The following is a 23,845-nucleotide window of genomic DNA, read 5'->3' as shown; positions in this document are numbered from 1 at the left end:
CTCCCCTGCTCACGATCTGTCTCTCTCTCTCTCAAAAATAAATAAACATTAAAAAAAGAAAAAAAAAATAAATCCACAGGAAAACAGAACCTGGGAGAAAAGCAGACAATTTACAGAAAGAAAAATTACAAATGTCCAAGAAATATGTGTGAGGACATACTGGGGGAAGTCAAAACAGGAACACTTAGAGCTCCAGAAACATTGATATTTATGTTAAATTAAGTCAGCGTGAGGGGAGGCTTGCAAGATGACTCATGTGCCTGGCTTCATGCAGCACCAGCTGTCCCAGCCCCCAGCAAAGGGAAGGTTGTCAGGCTGGACAGAACCACAGAGGGCAGCAGGTCTGCCACACAAATTACGCGTATCCCCAGATGAGGCAGCTTCGCTGGAAGAGTGGGCTTCGTTCGGGGTCACTTAGTTTTAATAAGTATTCAGGCTTTAACCATAGGTCCTGAAGTTAGAACGTCCAGAAAAATGAGCTGTGAGGAGATGTTTCCAAACTTGTGAGCAGACACCACGTTCTACCTGACACGTCCGTCTCCTACGTGCTGAAATCTATTTCTCCATGTCATGGCTGCGTAAGCTGTTAAAAACTCTTGAACTAGATACCTTGTCTGTTTGCAACCTTTCGTTCTTTGTCCTTAAAGTAAATAAAAGCAGAGGATGATAGGCCCCTTTCATCCGCCCCTTTGTAGGAGAACAGGTGACAACTGTGTGAGGCCCAGAAACACCTGTTGCTGCTTTCAGCACCTTCCTTTCCTTATCTCTCCCCAGGTAACTATGTGGTGACAGACCACGGTTCGTGTGTCCGTGCCTGCAGTTCTGATAGCTACGAAGTGGAGGAAGATGGCGTCCGCAAGTGTAAAAAGTGTGAAGGGCCTTGCCGTAAAGGTAGGAGGCCTGTACGGGGTGGGGATGAGGCTTTCTCTCTGGTCACAAAGCTGGGGGTTTTCTGCCCTACCTCCGCCGGACCCCCCTCGGCATCAGACTCGGGAAGAGATTTGAGCAAGTCTTTTTCTTCAGGCTCGCAAATTTGTTCCTTCATCCCGTGCCCTGTTCTTGGAGTATCCTCAATGCTAGCGTGCTCCTACTTGGGCTTTTACTTTATAATTTTTGTAAAAATTTTTGAACCCCCAGAAACATCGCAGGTATGGTGCAGTGAACACCATATACCTCTCATATATGAATTCGCCACTGGTTGGCATTTTGCCACATTGCGTTCACTGTCTCCATATTTGTGTGTATGTGTGTGTGCGTATGTTATGTGCGCATGCATGGGTGAAATTGTTCTCTGATCTATAGGACAGTTACAGATATTGTAACACTTCACCCCTACGTCTGTCAGCCTATTTTCTTACAAAGGGGGCCATTCTCCTAAGTAAAGAAAGACCACGTTCACACTCAGGATTGTTGAACATCGACTCAATACTCTTTCCTAGTATTTTACGTAGTTCAGACTTCCTCTTTCTGTCCCCATTATGTCATATTTAGCTGCTTTTCAATCCAGACCCCAATCAACAATCATGGGTTTCAGGTAGATGTCTTGCCCCCATTTTCTTCATTACTTGACATTTGTGGCTCAGCTCCCCTCACCCCACTTGCTTTCCTTCTGTCTTACGTGACCTGATGTGAAGAGTCTAGGCCAGGTATTTTGCAGTAGGTCCCTCAGTATGGCTTCACTGGCTGCTTTTCCTCATGGTCACATTCACGTTGAGCTTTTTTGGGCAGGAGCATTATACGTCATGTTGATTTCCTCTCATCGTCTCACAGCAAGGGACATAGGATGCCATGTTAGTTCATTACTAATGATGACAAATCAGAAAAGATTTTTGGGTGGTTATAAAAGAGTGACTTCCTATTTCTGTCATTTCTTCTACATTTATTAGTTGGCATTCTTTAAAAAAAATTTTTTTTTACCTCCTACATGAGATCATGGAATCCTTCTTTATTCAAGTTCTTGTAATTCATTCCTGTCATTCCTTTGGGTGCTCAAATTAGCTCAACATGTGGCCGGTGGGAGCCCCTACAGCTGGCTCCTGTGTCCCAGTCGTGTCTTCTGCTCAAAAGCCACTGTCTACGCTCTTTGTACTTTGCTTCTTAAACTTCATATATCCTAGGGGCGCCTGGGTGGCGCAGTCGGTTAAGCGTCCGACTTCAGCCAGGTCACGATCTCGCGGTCCGGGAGTTCGAGCCCCGCGTCAGGCTCTGGGCTGATGGCTCAGAGCCTGGAGCCTGTTTCCGATTCTGTGTCTCCCTCTCTCTCTGCCCCTCCCCCGTTCATGCTCTGTCTCTCTCTGTCCCAAAAATAAATAAACGTTGAAAAAAAAAAATTAAAAAAAAAAAAAAACTTCATATATCCTAGAAATCACTCCGGATGAGTCCATGTAAATCTTCTTCATTCTCCGGTACAGCCGCATAGGCTCCCCTCTGTGGCTGCACCAGAATTTTTTCAACCCATCTCACTTTATGTGCTCATTTTGATTGTTCCACTATTTCGGTGTTATAAACAGCACCTCAGTGCCCAGCTGCTTACCTTGATATCCACGGGTGCCGCCTTCCCTGTGAAGCTATCCGTCTTTTCGGTTGAAACTGATTGCTCCCCTTTTTACTCCCATAGACATTTGACACGCATTCTCCACGGGGCCAGCTTAGCCTCCATGTCTTTGAACCCTCCCAACACCTCTGTGTTATCATGATCCCATTCTACAGATGAGGACACCGAGTACCAGGGAGTCTAAATGACTTGCCCAAGTTTCAACAGCTAAGAATAACAGCCAAGATTTGAAGTTCATGCAAGCTTGGTCCTAGGCCAGACCCATGAGCTCGTCGGCCCGGTCCACCTCTTCCCGGTCTTATAACCCCTGGGGGGCAGGCGGGTCAGTGCCCTGATGGATGAGTGTCCTTTGGCTTCAGGAAACTGTCTGGCAGAGGAGACATAGAAGGAGGAAAATAAGAATGCGGGGCGGCGCCTGGCACAGAGGGAGTAAGAGAGAAGAGTCCGCTGAGGAAAGAGAGGGTTACTGTCAGCGCCCTCGCACGACTGACATAATCAGAGATGGTTTGGGTTTGGTTTTGTCCATTTTGTGTTCAAACACATTATGTGTTCGAACACGTAAACAGTTTGATTCTCCCATAGTGATTCTGACCTATTTTTCTGCATATCCCAAATTCAGAGCCCTTCAGGTATAGGGCAATACCACTGGGTAAGGATGACAGTGCAGGAATCTCTAGGGGTGAATACATAATTTATCTCTGAATTTAGGAATTAAAGTAACCCTGCCCCCACTATCACACACAAGCAGAGAGAGAGAGAGAGAAAGAGAGAGAGAATGAATATTCTCTCAAACACATGGAATTCTCTGCCAGACCTGTAATTAAATGGCAAGTCCTTATATGGCCACCTCATTCTCCATTGTCAGCCAGACCCTATGAATCCTAAAGAAGGTTTGAGTGAGCCAGTCGACACAGGAGTCCTTAGAAGAGCCCCCTCCACCCCCAGACCAGAGAGGAGGCTGGCACACAGAGTGAGCCCAGAGACCCAGCAGGACAGTCATGGCTGCCAGAGTGGAAGGTTCTTTGCAACAAGGGACTCCCAATGGAGCAGAGCACAGAGGCCGGCGGTGGGACAGCGGGGCTTGACTGTACCCCCTAGAAGTCCAGGGGGAGGACAGGATAGGACCTTATCCTGAGCAATGAGATTTTCAGTGACTGTACTTCAAAGTCAAGATAGGTCTGGAAGATAGGTACCAAAATTTATCTGCAAATTCTAGAGGGAGAATTACAGCAGATAAATATGGGCTTTAGGGCAGAGATGGCATTTGAGATGGAAATTTAGGAGTGGATATAAATTAATAAATGGGCTCAGGGTGTGGAAAAGGGCATCTGAGACTGATGTAGCAATAGGACGCAGATCAAAGCATTTGGCTGAAGTAAACACAGGGGAAGAACAGCAGTTAATCTGATAAAAGTTATTACAGTATTCCCTATGATGTAATATAAGACAGCCATTAACAATCACCTTCAACAAATAGTTTATATGATATGAGGAATGTTCACGGCAGAAAAAGCGAAAAAAAATACATATCTGGCGTGTCATCACCACGGAGGATAGCTGGAAGGAACACTTTTCAAAATATCCTAGAGTGGAATTTCTGGTCATTTTGGTCCCTTTATTCTATTTCTCAACATCCTCAGAGGAATGCACCTTACTCTTACTAATTAAAAAAAAAATCTGTGCCCATTGTTTCTGTAAGACGGATGACAAAGACGTAACCAGGTTAGAACAATGGAAAGGTGTTGAGTTTTAGGGGAATGCCCTGACGAGAGCCGGACAGAGGCGGTGCTGGCGGCAGCCTTGGATTGCACTGCCAAGGACACAAACCAGAGGAAGCAAGAGTAGTTAAGAGCAATTAGACTAAGTCTAGGAGGGAGATCGTGAGGAAGAGAACCCAAGTTGAGGGCAGCAACGGCAATCAACGAGGACAGCATCACCTTCTCCAACCGCTTAACTCCAAGCCCTGCCACAGTTATGGTGCCCAGCCGGCCTCCGTGAATGTTTGTTGAATGAATGAATGATGGCATGGCAGTGATAGTGTCATGGCTACAGTTCCCTTCCCGCTTCCTTCTGCCTGTAGATCCCTAGCTACTCTTAATCCAACATATGTGAGTGGAATAAACATCTCCCTTCTCTTTATAGTTTGTAATGGAATAGGAATTGGTGAATTTAAAGACACACTTTCCATCAATGCTACAAATATTAAACACTTCAAAAATTGCACCTCGATCAGTGGAGATCTTCATATCCTGCCAGTAGCATTTAGAGGGTAAGTAACAGATTAAGGCACTGGTAGGGAGAAACACAAAATCCACTTTGTTCACTGGACGAGATTGTTAATCAGTAATCATTCTGTTGCTTGTTTCAGTGACTCCTTCACGCATACTCCACCTCTAGATCCAAAGGAACTGGATATTCTAAAAACTGTAAAGGAAATTACAGGTGTGTGCTGCTAACATATCCATCAACATAAATGGAAAATGGGTGTTGTACAGAGAGAACTTGTGGATGTAATCTCTTCTCTCTCGGCATAAAGACATTTCTTCTCAACGTCTACCACTAATGACTAATGGGTTCTTTGATCATTTTCACAAATGCGCTTTCCCCCGCACATGAAGGGTAAACACTTTAATCAAAGACGAGTCATTCCCAATTTTGTGTCCTTGTCTTCTCGGCCCCGGCCAGCCATCCTGATGGCCCAGTGACTTTCATGGGTAGAGGGAGAGGAAAGGCAAAGTGCTGAAGGAACAGCACAGGCTCTCGAGCCTCACAGACTGGACTTCACGTCCCTGCTCGGCCACCGGCCAACCTTTGGTCCATGACTGCCATCAGAGCTCCACTGCCTTCATCCATAAAAAGGGAATAATTGGACCTAAATAACAAGATTGTTTGGAATATTGGAATTAAGTCAGGAAAATCTGTGAATCTCATTCTGTGACAGCTTAAGACATGGCACTTGTCATTAAGAAGCCAGTCTGGGTCATCAGATACAGACCCCAGCAAGGCTGTCAGGGCTACGGCACCACGGGACAGCCTGTGGGGGTGTTGGGTGGTGGGAGAGATGCAGGGAGGGACGGGGGATTCTACGTCAGAGGCAGGATGTCCGCTGTATAATTGTGCCTTGGCTTGTATCAACACGTGGGTAAGGTAAAGATTAGAAAAAGAATCCAATCAGATGTTCACCTTTCTTTGTCCTGTTACAGTCTCTCGAGAATCCTAAAATGTCTCATAAAAAAGAAACGTATAAGCGGTGCATGTCTGAGCCTTCCTTCTGCCTTTGTAGGGTTTTTGCTGATTCAGGCCTGGCCTGAAAACAGGACTGACCTCCATGCTTTCGAGAACCTAGAAATCATACGTGGAAGAACAAAGCAACAGTAAGTTGACCCGAGCCAAAGCCTGGTAGATTAAAAAGCAAAATTTTTTTTTTAAGTTAAGACCTACAGAAGAGTTTGAAATTAGACTTCTACAGCTGTTACAAAGATCCTGCAGAGAGCTGCCATCAGTCCTCCAGCCAGCTTCTCACCGAAGCATGGCACGAGAGGCAGAGGAAGAAATTGACATCGGCACATTGCTGTGACCTCCACCACCACACGTCACTCCGATGTCACCAGTTTGCTCGTGAATGCCGCGTGTCAGTGTGCAGTCCAGTACCCCGCACTGCACTTGGTGGCTGTGTCTCCTTAGTCCCTTCCAGTCTGTAACAGTCCCTGTGTCTTTTCATCTTGTTTATGGCCTTGACACTTTTAAAAAGTACTGGCCAAGCATTTTGTGGAAGGGCTGATGTTTTCTCATGATTCGATGGAGGTTGTATGTGTTTTGGTAAGAGGAGTCCTGAAATGACATGTCCTTATGAGCGCACCGCGTCAGAGGGGGCTGACAGACTTTTTAATACACGACTGGTTCAGCGGTTCCACTTTTCCAATTCCGACAGTGGCATACTCACGTAGAAGCATCTTGAATATAGTTCAGAGTAATAATGGTTTGAGAATTTCTTTGTCAGACCTGCCTTGGAAACAGTCTGATGCTGAGAACTATTACTCATTAATTGTCCTTTAAAACGACTACATAATATCACTCAACATTAAAGAAAATCATGGGGCGCCTGGGTGGCTCAGTCAGTTAAGCGTCCTACTCTTGATTTCGGCTCAGGGCCACGATCTCACAGTTTGTGAGTTCGAGCCCCGCGTCAGGCTCTGCACTGACAGATTCTCTCTCTGCCCCTCCCCTGCTCATGTGCACTCTCTGTTTCTCTCTCTCAAAATAAATGAACATTTTAAAATTATATTAAAGAAAATTAGAGTATAGTACACATAAAATATATACTGCTTTTTAAAAACATTCTTGGCTTGGGGCGCCTGGGTGGCGCAGTCGGTTAAGCGTTCGACTTCAACCAGGTCACGATCTCACGGTCCGTGAGTTCGAGCCCCGCGTTGGGCTCTGGGCTGATGGCTCAGAGCCTGGAGCCTGTTTCCGATTCTGTGTCTCCCTCTCTCTCTGCCCCTCGCCCGTTCATGCTCTGTCTCTCTCTGTCCCAAAAAGTAAATAAACGTTGAAAAAAAAAAATAAATAAAAAAAAAATAAAAACATTCTTGGCTGTGCATCTCTGATAATAACCATTGCTTCCCAGAAAGACCCCTTTGTTCTGAGTTCTCAAGACCACTTCTTTTGAACCACTTCTTTCATAGAGACAAGAGATTCAGATCCATTTTCTTAAGTGACTGGCAGGTGCCAGTTGGCTTACGTTTTGGAATTTAAACAAAATTAGAATTACTTTTTTTTTTTCCTTTTCACATTTATGAGAAGTCCAGAAATACACAGTCCCTCCTGGGGCAAGGTGATCGCTGGCTCCAGGTACAGCTCATCAGAGCCAGGTCTGGCCTGCACAGAAGACACTGGCTTTGTCCCAGTGCCTAGGCTTCTGTGGGCACATGTTGAGAGAGAATTCCTAAACAGTAGAGTTACAGGTCTTCAACACAGGGCTCCTTGCTTTCCACAGGAGCCGGGTTGTGGGAAGGGAGGAGAAAAGGGTCAGGAGAGAAAGAGAAACAAGGAGAGGAGGGGTCTCCAAATTCAACTTTTGTCATCTCCTGTCTGATGACTCCTCATTGAGTGCTGCCTCAGCTGGTCTGTTCCCTGTCCTGGTGTCCAATGAGCTTCCTAAAAATGCAAGTCTCTTTCCTGTAGTTCCGCATCATTTGCACACAACAACCAAGCTCAAGGTGTGCAAGGTCTTCTGTCACCCTCCCTAGATCCCTTGCCCAAGCCTCCTCACCTCCAGGTTTCTGCTCCAGCAGGAGCTCCTGGTTCTCAGCACCCCATCAGATGCTTTCTTGCCTTCCTTTTCCTCCTGGTGGTTCAGGATTTCCCTCCTTTTAGTCTGAATTACTTTTATCTAGTCTCTTGATGAAAACATATGGATAGTCTTATAGAGTTCTAGCACAGACAGAGTTGGATGGTTCAGATGTTTGTTCAATATATGGATGGATGGGTTAATGGATGGATTGATGGGTCAGTGGATCAATGGATGGATGGATAGATAGCTGAGTGGATGGATGGTTGAATGAATCCATGGATGAATGGATAGATGAGTGGGTAGATGGATGCATAGATGAGAGGATGGAAGGGTGGATGGATGGATGGATGGATGGATGGATGGATGGATAGATAGATAGATAGATAGATAGATAGATAGATAGATAGATAGATAGATAGATGGAAAAATGGATGGATGGAAGCATGCCTGCCTAGATAAGTAGATGGACAAATGGATCAATAGATGGGTGAGTGGATGGAAAGATAGATTAATGGGTAGGTGGGTGGATGGAAAAAATGAACCTATGATTTTTGAAGTGTATTTGGATATTTGAGGGATTAGAACATGCTCTCAGGGCACCTGGATGGCTCTGTCAGTTAAGTGTCCAACTCTCAATAGGCTCAGGTCATGATCTTCAGATTTGTGAGTTCAAGCCCTGCATCGGGCTCTGTGCTGACAGTGTGGAGCCTGCTTGGGATTCTCTCCCTCTCTCTCTGCCCCTTCCCATGCATTCCTTCCCCCTCCCCCATCTCTGTTATGCTCTTGCTCTGTGTCTCAAAATAAATAAATAAACATTAAAAAAGAAGAAGATGCTGTTCAATTCCCAGGCAAAAAAAAAAAAAACATGCAGTAAATATAATAATGACATTAATATTTATTCACCTTCAGTATTCCACTGGGGTTAAAGATAGTAAATGGACAAGGAACTAGCTTTTCCCTGGAGGAGCTAAAAAAATCTGTTGTCATTTTCAAAAGTTGCAATACAGACTTCCTGCAATATGACTTACAGTCACCGGGAGGGGGATTGTAGTACATATAAGGTGGTCCAGAAGAAAATTAAAATAAAGCTTTTAGTGATAGAATTTTTTGGTCATTTTTCACAATGTTATTTTTCTTCCCTCCACTGTAGTGGTCAGTTTTCTCTTGCGGTTGTCGGCCTGGACATAACGTCCTTGGGATTACGCTCCCTCAAGGAGATAAGTGATGGAGATGTGATCGTTTCAGGAAACCAAAAATTGTGCTATGCAAATACAATAAACTGGAAAAAACTGTTTGGGACTTCAAGTCAGAAAACCAAAATTATAAACAACAAAGATGAAAAAGGCTGCAGTAAGTAATCACTTTGGTTGATCATGGAAATGGTTCACGTGGGTCATGTATGTTGATTTAGAAGATTCCCAAACATTTAAATTATATTTTTCATTCCTAAAGAAGCAGATTAAAAGAAATCTGTACAGCCCTACATGTGAAGTTATCATGGGAAGTTCACCGGAATTGTTTCCAGATCATTCACATTTTGTAGGATGAATTTGCCTGGAGGTTTAAGCTGTCAATTATTTGTAACGTACAGAACTAAGTTCAGCATTAATTATTTTACCTTTCAGCCGTTCTCCCTGCTCATTTTAGCCTCTAATGAGTCTAACTGGCAACACATAGAGGCATACACACACGCATGCAGATAGAATGAGCATTTTACAGTGACATTTCCTCATCTGAGTTTAGAGCCACAGGCTTCTCTTGAAGCCAGGCCATGCACATTTCTTTTTACCGAGACCCTGGTCACTGGGAGAAGCAGATCTGAGTTCAAATTCTGCCTCTAGCCCTTCCTAGCTTACAGATCTTGGTCAATGTACTTAATACCTTTAGGCTTTGGCTTCCTCATCCATGAAATGGAGACCGCAGTGATTCCCGCTGCTAGTGAGAGAGTGAAGTGAAATTCTGTATATAAAACTCTTGACATGGTGCCCAGCACACGGCAAGGAACCACAAACCTTCCCTTGTGTCTCCATCAGCTATGACACTCATCAGCAAAGTGCTACCCAGGTCCGGACCAGGAGCCCTTGACTCCCAGTCTGGAAAAGGGAACTTGAAGTTGGCCTCTAGAAGCCCATTTTGTGTCACTGCTTCTTCCAGGGACCCCCAGCATGTCTGTGCAGCTCAGGGTCACAGAGAACCCAGCGCCTCATTTACAGGTGTTGTCTCAACTGGCCCCTCTAGTCGCTGTCCCCTAGCTGACTCCTTGTGGCTCCCTGTGTCTTCTCAGAGGCCATAGGCCATGTCTGTCATCCGTTATGCTCATCAGAGGGATGCTGGGGCCCAGAGCCGAAAGACTGCGTGTCCTGCCAAAACGTCACCCGTGGCAAGGAATGTGTGGAGAAGTGCAATGTTCTGGAGGGGTAAGGTTATTTTTTAACCCCTTTGTTCTGATAAAAACTAAAGCGATTGTTTTTATAAGTTTACTGTTGTTCACTTTGATACTTTTCCTTTTTTTCTTTTTCCTTTGTTTTTGCTTATTTGTTGACAACTGTTAATCACCAAAGGAAATGAACAAACTCTTTGCATTACTTAATCCAATCCACTAATTTATAGAGTCTCGGTTTTGGAAATATCTAATCTCTTTCGAAGCCACACAAAGTTCCCAAGAGAAATGGAAAAGCCATAAATGGTTCATGTGGCCAAGACCGCAGTCACTTAGACTTTTCTTTGCAGTACATTTTTCCTGGTGTGTCAGAATATAGTAATACAAATTATATTTCCTGGTTAATTTTTGTTTTATGTTCAAGCAATATCGAACAGTGCAAATAACTTGAAACATAACCATGGACAAAGAAATAATCATATAAACTTTGTTGGATTTTTTTTGCTATCGGTTAAAAGTACAGTTGCTTGATTCTGTGGGAATCTTGATATTGATGTAAAGCTCTGACCACAAATGACCACAAGTAATGACTAAAAATAAATTAATAGGAAAGTAAAATATAAGGATAGAGAGAAGCAGAGGCTTTTTCCTTTTTAATTTAAAGGAAAGGGGACATTTTGTGAGAGAGGAGAGCCATAGGAATTACAAATGGCTACGGGAAATCTTTCTTCTTATTTTGCTATCAGGGCTTGGGCCACAGCGCGGATTCAGAAATATTCAGGGGGCTCCTGGGTGCCCAGTCGGTTAAGCGTCTGTCTTCGGCTCTGGTCATGATCTCACGGTTTGTGAGTTCGAGCCCTGTGTCGGGCTCACTGCTGTGAGCGTAGGACCCACTTCAGATCCTCTGCCCCCCTCTCTCTGTGCCCCTCCCCAACTAGTGCTTGCTCTCTCTCTCTCTCTCTCTCTCAAAATAAAGACACATTAAAAAAAAAAAAAAAAGAAATATTCAGGATCAGAATGAGAGGACCAAGTCTAATTCTGTAGGAATCCTTTAGCAGAGACGCCGAGTAACCTAACAGAGTCCTCTGTGTAATTCAACAATATTAATGCAATCCTTACTGCTATGAGTAGACGTGAATGTCGTGTTTTCTACATCTTTTTAAAGGGAGAGGGAATTAAAACCACCATGTTGTTGGTGTCCATGCCTTTCGGCAGCACTTGCTCGGTTTGCAAGATGGGCTCCTCTGGCCGGCATCATGACCCAGAGAAGGAGGGAAGGAAAAACTGGGCACATTTGGTTTAATTGATGACATAAGGGAAGACTTAGGGAACATGTTGCGGGGTGTAAACATTCCTTGTGTTTCCTTGTTCACTGGCGTGAAAGCCTGCAGTTAATTACCAGGCGGCATTCAGTCTTAATAGCTGTCACAACTGTTTTGTCTTTTCAATCAAACATCATCTTCTTGCTTAATGTTGACCCATACGTCTTTGAGGAACAGGGAAACTAGTTCAAGCAAAAGTGTTCACACCTGTGTTCCATGCTTCCTATTTTTATTAATAATCATTGAGTACGTTTTAATAGCTCTCCTTCCCTTTCCTGTGAGTCAATCTACAGTTACCATTTCCTTCTAGCTTAATTTAAATATCCATGAATCTGATATTGTGGGGGGTGGGGGAGGTGGTCACCTCTTCCGGACTGTTACTTTTTTCATTTGTTGACCTGTTTGCCTAATAGACAAAAACTGTGCCTTATAGAAAAATGTAGGGAAGATATTTTGATTATAAATGAAGCTTGTGCATTTATTCGGAGAGGAGATGACCATGGATTCAGTTAATACAATCGGTTTATCATATTGCAATATAATCCTAGATTCCCTACCGTTAAATGTTTACCTAAATTTTTCTCGCATTTCTGAGAAAGGTGTTCTGTGTCACCTGAAATTTCAGACAATTGCAACTCAGACAGTGGTAACCTGCCGGCATTTTGAATCAGCATCTCTAGAAATAGCACTGATTGGTTTTCTTTCTTCTCTCAGGGAGCCAAGGGAGTTTGTGGAGAATTCTGAGTGCATACAGTGCCATCCAGAATGCCTGCCCCAGGCCATGAATATCACCTGCACAGGACGAGTAAGGAGCACGTTTGATGTTATTCACTCATACGTCCAAGGGAAAAGCCTTCCCAAGCAGCAGAACCATAGCAATGAGCCAGCATCACTCTGCGGCTACCAAAGAGGCAGCCATGCCCATACAGGGGGCCTTGTGACCTCCCAGCTGGGTCACAGAGGCTGTGGTTGAGTTGACGTCATCACGCAACCCACCTTGTAGGAGCATTCACCCTTTCTGTCCAACACCCTCCAACAAATCTAATAACATCTACTCTTTTACCAAAAACCAGGGATGCCTATGGGAGGCTGGGGACATCGACAGCCAGTGTTCACTGTTTCTGACATCTGTCATCATTGCTTCGTCATCTTAATCAAACATCATCAGATTCTCATTTAACATTCGTTCATAATTATTTGAAGAGTTCTTAAAGAAACACCTAGCGGAGCACTTGGGTGGCTCAGTCGGTTAAGTCTCTGACTTTGGGCTCACGTCATGATCTCACGGTTCGTGGGTTCGAGTCCCGCACTGGGCTCTGTGCTGATGTCTCAGAGCCTGGAGCCTGCTTCGGATTCTGTGTCTCCCTCTCTCTCTCTCTGCCCCTCCCCCACTCATGCTCTGTCTCTGTGTCTCTCAAGAATGAATGAACGTTAAAAAAATTTTTTTAAACAAACACCTAGCAAAACTTTTCAAAATTCAGGTTTCTATTTACATAAAGAGTATACGTGAGAATTCAGGTCCTCCTCACATCAATGTCCCAATGTTGTTCATTCTCAATATTATTTATAAGGAGTTCTGTTTGTATTTGAGCTTCAACAGCCATATCTAAACCTTCTAATTGAACACATTTTTCAAAAGCTGTCTCTAAATCGGGCTGAAGGCTGTGTTTTGAGGTGTAAGCTGCTAACAGGGCAGTTTACAAAGTAAACCATTGGTTTATAAGTTTACATGGTGTTAGGTTAAATTTTCATCATTGAAATAAGTCTGTTGGTGATTCTGACTTAGTCATCTGACCGTTCTGGTTCTGGGAACGCTCAGTCTTTGGACAAAACAGAGACATCAGAGAACTTCACCAGTGAGCACATCCTTCCCTACCAGCTTTATTTCACTCCCTTGATGTAGGGCACAACCCAAACAGTCAAGTTTCACTTCTGTGAGTTTTTCGGAGTTTAGCAAACGGAATCAAATAAACACGGTATACAGTTAATTATTCCCCCACCGCTTACTTCCACTTACTGCCTTCTTGTCCCTGGAGAAACATAGATGTGGGCTTTCTTCAGTTCACCTCAGCAAGTCTGGCTTCCCACATAGCTGCTCTTTAAGTTCAGATATGATATGTAAACAATGCCATCTGAGCGATAGAGATGTAAACGTACACGTAGACTCATCAAGATTGTTTTGACAAAGAAACTTGCCCACAGTCTGTTAAGTAAACTGTCACGAAGCGTACAGTATAGTTTCTTTTCCGTTGTTATATCGTCAATGCATTCGAAGACTTCTCAGTAGGCTGTGAACGGTGGTTCACAGTCACAAGCTTGTTGTGTTTCTGCTTTAAGAACGTCTGTTGTTTGACTTCTTTTTCACACAAAGTATTATAAGTAAAAAGTTACTTCAGTTTCGAAAGAGAAGGAAGCCTATATACGTGTCTCTGTCCGTCTTGGTGTAGGGACCAGACAGCTGCGTGCAGTGTGCACACTACATTGACGGCCCTCACTGCGTCAAGACCTGCCCAGCTGGCATCATGGGAGAAAACAACACCCTGGTCTGGAAGTTTGCAGACGCCAATCGCATGTGTCACCTGTGCCATTCAAACTGTACCTACGGGTGAGTGACAGCCTGACTGTGGTGCAGACGACGCCGGGCAGAATGTTTCCTGTTTTCATTGTACGCAACCAAAAAAGAAGAAGTCAAGTAGAGGACAGAGAATCAGTTTTCTGACGACATTAAATGATAGCGTGATATGGGCTCTTGTACTTCATATTCAACAATTGTTTCTGCAAAATTATGCAAAGGTGTTATCAGCTTTCCCAAGGAGCTCGAGCTGGGTACTCAAATCAAGACTCTTCTAGCGCCTGTCCTGTCACTGTCCTTGTCAAGTCACCTCTTCAGATGTAAACTGGCTTTTCTTCCCCCCTGAGCTACTTCTGCATCAGTAGCTTCTCCCTAGTAACCCCTGCTGTTTCCCCCGCAGCACCTTCAGAGGCTGCCAAAAAAAACCAAAAAAACAAAAACCAAAAAAACAACAAAAAAACCCCGCATGTGGTCCCAAAATGGACAATTTCAATTTGCACTCACTTTGTGTAGTATTCCCTCTTGGAGACTGCGGGGCATTGTGGGGGAGAAAAAGCTAGTGAGCGGGGAGTTTATCAGTGGTCACTCATTAGCGATGCCTTTTGTCTTTGAGTTTTGGTTTCCCTAGGAGATAATAGAGTGTGAAATAGGGAGGACTCCCATGCATCCACTTCCTGAAAAAGCCTGTGTGTGTGTGTGTGTGTGTGTGTGTGTGTGTGTGTGTGTGTGAGAGAGAGATGTAGGAAGGAAGGCCCAAAGGCACTGGGGAGAAAGGAGCAGGACTGCTTGAAAATGGGGGAGGGAACAGACCCTACCCTCCGGGAGGAGTGTACAAATCCCAGCCCTTGACTGAGGTAGGAAATGGGGTGTTTGACAGGCACCTCTGGCCTGGTCACATACTTGAAATGTAGTCCTTCATCCTTCCCCAGGCCATGAAATGGTAGTGTCCCCCATCTCCTTTTTTAAATTGATATAGAGCTTACACACAATGTTCTATTCGTTTCAGGTGTACAACATAACAATTTGACAATTCTATACATTATGCAGTGCTCCTCACAATATGTATAGTCACCATCTGTCCCCAGACAAAATTATTACATTATGGACTGTATTTTCTGTTCTGCACTTCTCATCCCCATGTCTTATTTATTTTATAACTAGAAGCTCATACCCCTTAACCCCTTCACCCATTTTAGTCATCCCCCCTGTTTCTCTGTGGCAACCACCGGTTTGTTCTCTGTATTTATGAGTCTGTTGCTGTTGTTTGTTTGTTCGTTTGTTTTATTTTTTTTAGGCTCCATTATATAGATGAAATCTTACGGGATTTGTCTTCTTCCGTCTGACTTGTTTCAGTTAGCATAATTCTCTCTAGGTCCATCCATGTGCAACAGCATGAGTTGTCTTTTGCATTTAATTGGAATATTCTGTTTTCCTACTGATGTTTGTCTTGGCAAGTGTTGCCATACTTCAAAGCCAATGTATTCTGCCTTTTTATATCATTCTGTAATCAAAATAAGGGATGGTGGCCTCCCTCACTAGAACGGGGACCCAGCTTCTCAAGAGTCATTTAAGACCAATGCCGTCTCTGCTGTATGTAAGACGTTTCAGTCCTGTGGGAGGAGAGGAAACCAGCTCCCGTACTGCCCCTGGATTCCAGGGTCTGAAGTCATCACTGCCGTTGCCCTGCCCCTGAGACTCATCCTCACACATCGGTTCCTCTCCTCCTACCCCTTAATCAGTATGGCTCTAGTCTTGGCCGCCTCTCCTCCCCTGCCTGTACTGACATCCTAGAGCCAGATATGAGACAGCTATACCTATATCATAAAGTACGCATGAACGCATTTCAGTAACAGAGGCCAGAAAATGTCCACTCTGCTAAATGCTAGAACAATCCGTGTCACAGAGTGCAACATTCAAAAATACATGCGGAGTGAATGAACGAATGAATAAATGCAAAATAAATAAATAATTAACTGCTGCCCCCCCAAATTGAGATTCATGGTGATTTTAATGATTTGAGAGTAATTTAAAGCACGTTGACTTATGATCAAAATGTGTATTTCTCCCTCAATACCCACAGCTGTTCTGGGCCAGGTCTTGAAGGCTGTGCAACAGATGGGTAAGTGTTCTACTTGAGTCTAGTGGACCTTCTCAGAAATGACCACTCTATCTGCACAGATAATGCTTTCCTGCATTTCTGATTCCCCTCTGCCTTCACAGGTTCTTTTTTTTGCAGATTTTTAAAAATGTTTTACCTTATTTTTTGAGACACAGAGACAGAGCACGAGCAGGGGAGGGGCAGAGAGAGGGCGAGACACAGAATCCAAAGCAGGTTCCAGGTTCTGAGCCCAACGTGGGGCTCGAACCCACAAATGTGAGATCGTGACCTAAGCCCAAGTCAGAGGTCTGCTCAACCGACTGAGCCACCCAGACGCCCCTTTTACAGATTTTTTTTTTAAGTTTTTTTTTTTTATGTTGACAGAGAGCACTCGCAGGGGAGGGTCAGAGAGAGAGAGAGGGAGAGAGAGGAAATCCCAAGCAGGCTTCGCACTGTCAGCGCAGAGCCTGAGGTGGGGCTCAGTCCCATGAACTGTGAGACCATGACCTGAGCCTAAATCAAGAGTCAGACGCTTCACCGACTGAGCCACCCGGGTGCCCCTACCTTCACAGTTCTTATTTCTTCTCTGGGCTGGCACAGCATCCCTGGCAGAGACCATCCTGCTGGTTGCACCCACGTCTCCCGTGCCTACTTTGTCGTGTGCTTCGGCGGGAGGGATGCAGGATGTGAGCCCTGGGGCCAGTTCCACGCCCAGCTCATACTTGGTACACAGTGCTCCTCTTTATGTGGAGTCTATTTATGACTTCTTGGTCACACCAGTTCTGCTAGAGCCTCCTTCTAGCTTCTCTTCTTTTCCTGCTTGATGATCCATTTGACCGTATCACAAACCTTCCTGTGTGATGACAGCTCCAGCTTGGGGGGACTTTCTCCCCTTTTCTAAACAATGACTTCCACTAGCATTTCAGTTCTGATTCATTTGCTATCATTGCTTGAAATGCTGCACTAGGAAAGGCAGAATCGGGAATGGCTGTTCAGACTCCTCAGGACAGAGTGGTGTTATCGACCAACACTGTCTAGCGAGGATTCAGAATGATGTTCAAGGCTCCTCTTTGTCATTCCTGACGTCCCCAACACTAACCAAACCTCCATCTCTTCCATTTCTCATCATGTCTACAAAATCCCTTCAATAACCTGCCTTCCCTGTCAGCTGACTCTTCTGCCCCAGAATTAACCCTACTCTCAAGTGAAACCTTAAAGACAAGTAAGGCAGTCTCTCGCTTCCTCTTTGCTGAGCCTACCGGGATGTCAGCAAAATTTGTCCTATCTTCATGCTACACTCGGTACCTTTGTAATGAGGTTTTCCATCAAAGCCCCACCTGGAAACTAGCCAATGGCCATTCTTTGTGATATTTACTCTTTTTATGTTTTTCTTCCTTTTTTATTCACTCACCCTTACTACAGCTCCCCATGGAACAGATAGTCTGTAACCAATTATTCTTTATATGTTTCTGGTGTTCTTTTCAATATAATAAAAACTCATTAATCCAAAGTGCATTCACTGGGGAGATGGGATAATGCAGGAGATGACTTTTTCACTCACTGAGAAGAAAGTGTTGTAAATATCATTGTCATGAAGTACCTTTGACCCACTTACAAGCAATTTATAAGGATCTTGGGATACTTATGTGCTAATGATACTAATTAATCTTGATGTTCTTTAACATTTCTTCCTAAAAATACAAAGTTTGCCAGAAATTCAAATAGAATAGATACTTGAGAACAATAATTTTAAGATGATTTTTATAGAATTTTAATATGTAAAATTAAGTTATTTTATATTAAATTGATACAGGTTATATTTATAGGACTTGAAGATTGTATTATAGTATTTCTAGAATCTATAAATACAGATTATATTTATGGAATTTGAAGATTCTAAATTCAGAACCCACGAATTCAGATGGTTGTTTCCTCAGTGAGCTCTAGAACCTGAGTTTTGAGTTTTTGCTGTCCCTGAATCAAACACCACCTTTGTGGGAAGAAGAATGTGGCAGAGTGGTTTGATGTTGCATGGTGACATCACTCATTTATGACAATGATCTTTTTTATGTTGAAATCCTATCACATGATAACCTCCCCCAAGCTTATTCATAAAGCATTCCACATGGCTGTCATCCCATCTTGAAAGCCAAGAACACTTTGAAGAATCTCAACATTATGGAAAGAGTCCCTTCACCTAGGGACAATGCATGTCTTAATACATGTGATGTGATGTTCTAGGCTTCGTATGTATGGAGATACTCTGGGGATACATGAAAATTCATATAAAAAGCATTACTGAAGTCTGAGTTACTTTTTGAATTATGTGGTTTCTTAAAAGATTAAAATATAATTGTCAGGGCACCGGGTGGCTTAGTTGGTTAAGCGTCCAACTCTTGATTTTGGTTCAGGTCATGCATGATCTCATGGATCAAGCCCATCTAGGTGTGGAGCCTGCTTGGGATTCTCTCTTTCCCTCTCCTTCTGCCCCTGCCCCATGTGTGTGTGTGCATGTTCTCTCTCAATAGATAGATAGGTAGGTAGGTAGATAGATAGATAGATAGATAGATAGATAGATAGATAGATAATAAGAAGGAAGGAAGGAAGGAAGGAAGGAAGGAAGGAAGGAAGGAAGGAAGGAAAAAAGAAAAGGAAAGGAAAATAAGGGAAAGAAAAGAAAAGAAAAAGAAAAGAACAGAACAGAAAAGAAAAAAGAAAAGAAAAGGAGTCATATGGAGATGTCCAGATGATAGGTCAATTTAAAAAATGCAAAAAAAAAAAAAAAAAAAAAAACAACCTGGGGACAAAGCCTCTTATGCTCAAGAAGGTGGAAACACTACCCTAGAAACTCTTTGCTTTCTTTCCTCTCTGTAGAAGCCACATGGTATCTATTTTCTGAGATGATGTTAAATGATGTCAATGTACCAAAACATGCAGGAAATACATACAATGCCAATGTAATAGAGTCTGTCACCAAACCTCACTTTTCCACGTCTCCCTCTTGTTCCAGGCCCAAGATCCCATCCATCGCCACTGGGATTGTTGGGGGCCTCCTCTTGGTGGTGGTGGTGGCCCTTGGGGTGGGCCTCTTTCTGCGCCGACGCCACATCGTCCGCAAGCGCACACTTCGCAGACTGCTGCAGGAAAGAGAGGTGAGTAGGTGCCCAGGCCCCGCACGCCCACCAGTGCCCCTCTTCCCAGCACCCCAGACAGGAACGAAGGCTCTCCTGCCAAGTGTTGCCAACTATTTTAAATATGTAATTGTATTATTATGCCTTATTGCTTACGATGGAAAAACCAGAAAGAATCTCTGAATATCCAGGTATAAACAATTAATGATGTTTTGGTACCTCTCTGAAGTGAGATGCCAATGTTCCTATTATAAGTCTCACGACACAGATACAAATGCCATAGGAGTCCTGTTTAACATACAGCACTCAGGTACATGCACAGGAGAAGGGCTTGCAAACAGGTTGTCTGGTGATTCCTGTGAAGGCACATGTTGAGATGTTACTTTGGCAAATCCCATTGTCTTCAATAGTGCCGTTCCATTTTGAGCTCTGTTTGTGACTCACTCTACTGGCCGGCATCTTTGTGTCCGGCAGTGTGTCAGAAGCCAGAGTCCCTGGGAGGAGGGACCCGTAGCAGCTCATAGCACAATGGCACTTGTGTGCATTAGGAGGCCCGACAGGCTACCAAAATGACCAACCATATCAAAACTTCCCTCACCAGAATTCTCTCAGTCCGGCTTATTGGCTGGAAACAGAAATCGAAATTGCATTTGTTGAAATGGAGCTCTTCTGTGCGAGGACACCTGTATCAGGGAGTCCCTGTCCCAACATATCTTTTCTGAAGTCCTAAAGAGAACATGTGCGTTCCTCCTTCCGAGTGAGCATGGCGGGTTCTTGGTGCTGACGCCCATCCACACATGGCTGTGTCTGGGCCTGGCTCACACCTCCTCCCATGTGGGCCTGAGCATTGAGGCCGCGACCCTCCTTCCTTGTCTCTCACAGCTTGTTGAGCCTCTTACGCCCAGCGGAGAAGCTCCCAACCAAGCTCTCTTGAGGATCTTAAAGGAAACAGAATTCAAAAAGATCAAGGTGCTGGGCTCTGGAGCATTTGGCACAGTGTACAAGGTGAGGCCACCAGGGCACCGAGACTTCTGGGGATGCAGGTTGGTGGGCATATTCAAAGTCCTGGGCTGTCTACTGTCTATCAAGCTTGTCTACTCTATGTGTAGCTCAGGGTTTGGGAAATTCTGATGTTTTCCCCAAGTTGTCGAGAGGGAATCTTTTATACTGGTGACGTATAAGTGGTCCTGTGAGACCTGTACACAGACAACAAAGTTATCGTGGAGGACAGCATTGACTTTGTAAAGGGGTGAGTGGCAGGGATGGAGTCTGAAGGGGGACTGCCTCTCACTGCATGACAGCATCCAAATAATGCCCAGGTCAAAACAGCTCTTAATTTATTTTTCCTGGATCCTGTTATATCAAGTCTGATTTCCATTAGACCCAGAGCCAGTATCTCAGAATTCTGGACAAAATGATCCACACTGGTTTTATAACTCACACAAGCTTAGGGTTTTTTGTAATCTAACTACTCTGATTCATGGAACACGATATAGCCAAAGAGCTGCTGAGATATCATGGCTCCTAGCACTGGTGACCTTGGAGCACAGAGCTGTGCTCAAGGTCCCTCACCCTTTCGGATGGTGTCACTGGTAAAGTCCGTGCATCTTGTGAGTCAGCATATTGCATAGTGTGACAGTCGCCAGTTAATGTCTTCTCTCCCTCCTCGTCACAGGGACTCTGGATCCCAGAAGGTGAGAAGGTTAAAATTCCCGTGGCCATCAAGGAGTTACGAGAAGCCACATCTCCAAAAGCCAACAAGGAAATCCTTGATGTGAGTTTCTCCTTCGTTTCCTAGTTATCCACAGGCGTGGACATCAGAAGCCACATTTTAGAAGCCACACCCTGCCCTGTTTTAGACTTTCTCCATCACCACATTCTAAATGTTCACTTTCATGTCTTTTTTTCCCTTCAGGCTGTAGTTGGTATAATTCCCTCTCAGGGCTTCTCCGATAGAGAAGACTTGGGTCCTCCATTCTGCTATGTCTCCCAAAAGGATAGAAACTCATAATCGCTGGCTGTCCACCAAGGGCCAGGCTCAGGACTAGTTGCTTTGCACATGAGGAACTCTCCCCATGAGTCTGTGATGCAGGGGTTAACACTCAGTATGCTTTGCAGGCATAAAGAAGCTTGCTCACGTTCATGCGATTGGCACAGGATTCCAGCCTATCGTTATTTCTGCCCCTGAAGCACGTGTCCATTTTGCTCTACCAAGTTATCTTTGAAGTGGCTTTTTTAAAGGTGCCTGGGATTATAGTATGGATGCTCTCTAGAAGCTCTGTAAAGTGTTGCCCCTCTTTGGTACTTTCCCCCAAATAGCTTAAATGTTATTTCCAGTGTTCTCCGTTAGTTTATGGGGCAAGACTTTGAAATGTGCCACAAGATTATTTGCACGTCTTTACTTTCGGTACCACTGAACTTTTGTCATCTTCTCTGGATCCTCACCAGTCGGCAAGGGCACTGCATCCCTTTAAACAGCAGTTGGCTGAAAGAGGGGCCACCATGGAATGTGGCCAAGCCCGCTTCAAGGGATGCCCAGGAGGATCCAGTGGACAATCCCGTTGGGGTGTCCTTGTGAACACCATTGGCCTCTGTTTGCTGTGGGTTGATGCAAACTTTTGCTCCTGTCCCAGGGCAGAGCCAGAGAAAGAGAAGCTGGAGAGGCTTAGCAGGAGGTTAGGGGAACAAAGTCGAAGCAAAAGAAAACCGACCGCCTCAAAAATCTAGAAAATTTGGTTATCCTACAGTGGGGAGGGACAGGAGGCAAATGTAATACTCCCCCATCTTACATCTAACCCACAGGATATATACCAAACAAAGCAAACATGGGCCTTTTAAAAAATGTGTTTAGACACAATGAGCTTCCCAGTGGCATAACACTGTATACACTTCAATTACCCCCAGCTGACTTCCCTCCTTTATAATAGGAGATTCCCACTCTGGCACACCCTAAATGAGAGATGATGTATTAATAAATAAAGTGCAGTAGCAAATCGCACACGTTGAAGATATACGTATCGAGCAAAATTACCTCTCATTTTCAATGGCTTACAAATTAACGTGAAGTCCAATTAACATATACCGTCAACTCTCATTGGCATAACCTCAAGAAATATGTTTGCGAAGGCTCTTGACTTAGAACCTCCAGCTCCCTCACGTATTGCTTTGAAAAGAAAATCTTTTTTGCGGAGTCTGCTTCCTTAATTCGTGCTTTACTCATTCAGGGCATTCCAATAAATCTCACAAAACAATGCTGAAATGTGAATTTCAGCAATGTTTACAACCCAGAGTAAGGGGGATTTTGAAGACAATAGGTGTGCTTTGGGGGAGAAGTCGTTTTCACTGAAAAGGACCTCCAGGTCCCCTGAAACCGGAGGAAATCTGCTGTGGTGGGGTAGAGGAGGGGTGGACAATAAAGTAAACCCTGAAAAGTTTACAAAACATGAGCCTCTGTTTACCTCTTGCTCTGCTTCTCTCCTGCTCTCTTCTCCCTCCATTTTGGGGGAAGTTTTGTTTGTTTTGTTTTGTTTTTTGCGTTTTTTTCTCCAGGGTTACTGAGATATAATTGGCGTAAAGCATGGTGGCCTAACTTGCACATACTGTGACGTGATACCGCAGTAAGGTTCACTAGCGTCTTCGCCTCATATAGATACAATAAGAAAAGCAAAAAAAGAAAAGTTGCTCCCTGCCTAAGAACTCTTGAGATCTACTCTCTTAACTTTCTTGTATACCGTACCACAGTGTCAACTCCTTTTCTCTACCCCCCCTGCCCCCCATTATTTTGTTCCTGCCTTTGATTCTTGTTTCTACTGGACTCTTATCTTTTCTGATAGCAGACATCACAGCTGTCACAGTTCATGGGTGACACACTTGAGAACTTGTCATTTGCTTTTCCTGAAGCCCAGTCTGCCCAGAATTCGCAGGCAATCCCATCAGGGCAGGTTGATTCCTGGGTGATGGAGAGCCCCTGAAGGAAAGGAGGAGCCGGTAAGGGAAGTGATTATAAGGCCAGTTTCAACAGTGAGCTAAGGGCAAGTCAGTTCTGTGACAGGACAGCCCGATGGGGCTGAACGTGTCCTTTGAAGTGTTCATACTCACTTGTAAATGGTCCCACGCACCCAATACTGGCTACCCTTCTTCCCCTACTGAGATCAGACACTGAGATCCAGAACATACACGAGGCAGCCTCTGGTTTAAGCTGATGCTGGTGGCTTAGTTAACTGGTACGGTTTCAAAAATGTAGGGGCACCTACCTTTCATTCTTAAGGTTCAGTGTATGCCTTCCTGAAGGAGTTTAAAATGTAGTGGAATCCTTTTCCCCAATTCTTTTTTTTTTTAATGTTTATGTATTTTGAGAGAGAGCGAGAGCCTGCAAGAGTTCATGCCAGTAAGGGAGAGGCAGAGAGAGAGAGAGAGAGGGAGAGAGAGAATCCCAAGCAGGCTCCATGCTGTCAGGACAGGGCCTGATGCGGGACTCAATCCCATGAACCGTGAG

General features: G+C 44.3%; 1 protein-coding gene across 2 annotated transcripts in view; it reads left to right on the top strand.

The window, feature by feature from the left end:
- EGFR (epidermal growth factor receptor) overlaps nt 1–23,845 on the top strand; it is a 213,035-nt gene that overhangs the window by 158,328 nt on the left and 30,862 nt on the right. For both annotated transcript variants that reach the window (XM_025923287.2, XM_086697064.1), the window contains exons 8-19: nt 775–891; nt 4,697–4,823; nt 4,923–4,996; nt 5,838–5,928; nt 8,998–9,197; nt 10,132–10,264; nt 12,264–12,354; nt 13,997–14,154; nt 16,202–16,240; nt 19,230–19,371; nt 20,233–20,355; nt 21,026–21,124. In XM_025923287.2, coding sequence (XP_025779072.1) covers nt 775–891; nt 4,697–4,823; nt 4,923–4,996; nt 5,838–5,928; nt 8,998–9,197; nt 10,132–10,264; nt 12,264–12,354; nt 13,997–14,154; nt 16,202–16,240; nt 19,230–19,371; nt 20,233–20,355; nt 21,026–21,124 — 1,394 coding nt within the window. The remainder of the gene's footprint in view (nt 1–774; nt 892–4,696; nt 4,824–4,922; nt 4,997–5,837; nt 5,929–8,997; nt 9,198–10,131; nt 10,265–12,263; nt 12,355–13,996; nt 14,155–16,201; nt 16,241–19,229; nt 19,372–20,232; nt 20,356–21,025; nt 21,125–23,845) is intronic.

Source organism: Puma concolor, chromosome A2 (assembly GCF_028749965.1).
Source record: "Puma concolor isolate L17-30 chromosome A2, mPumCon1.1.hap2, whole genome shotgun sequence".
Classification (NCBI taxonomy): Eukaryota; Metazoa; Chordata; class Mammalia; order Carnivora; family Felidae; genus Puma; species Puma concolor.
Note: the sequence above shows the minus strand (reverse complement) of the source record. Positions and strands in the feature narration are given on the sequence as shown.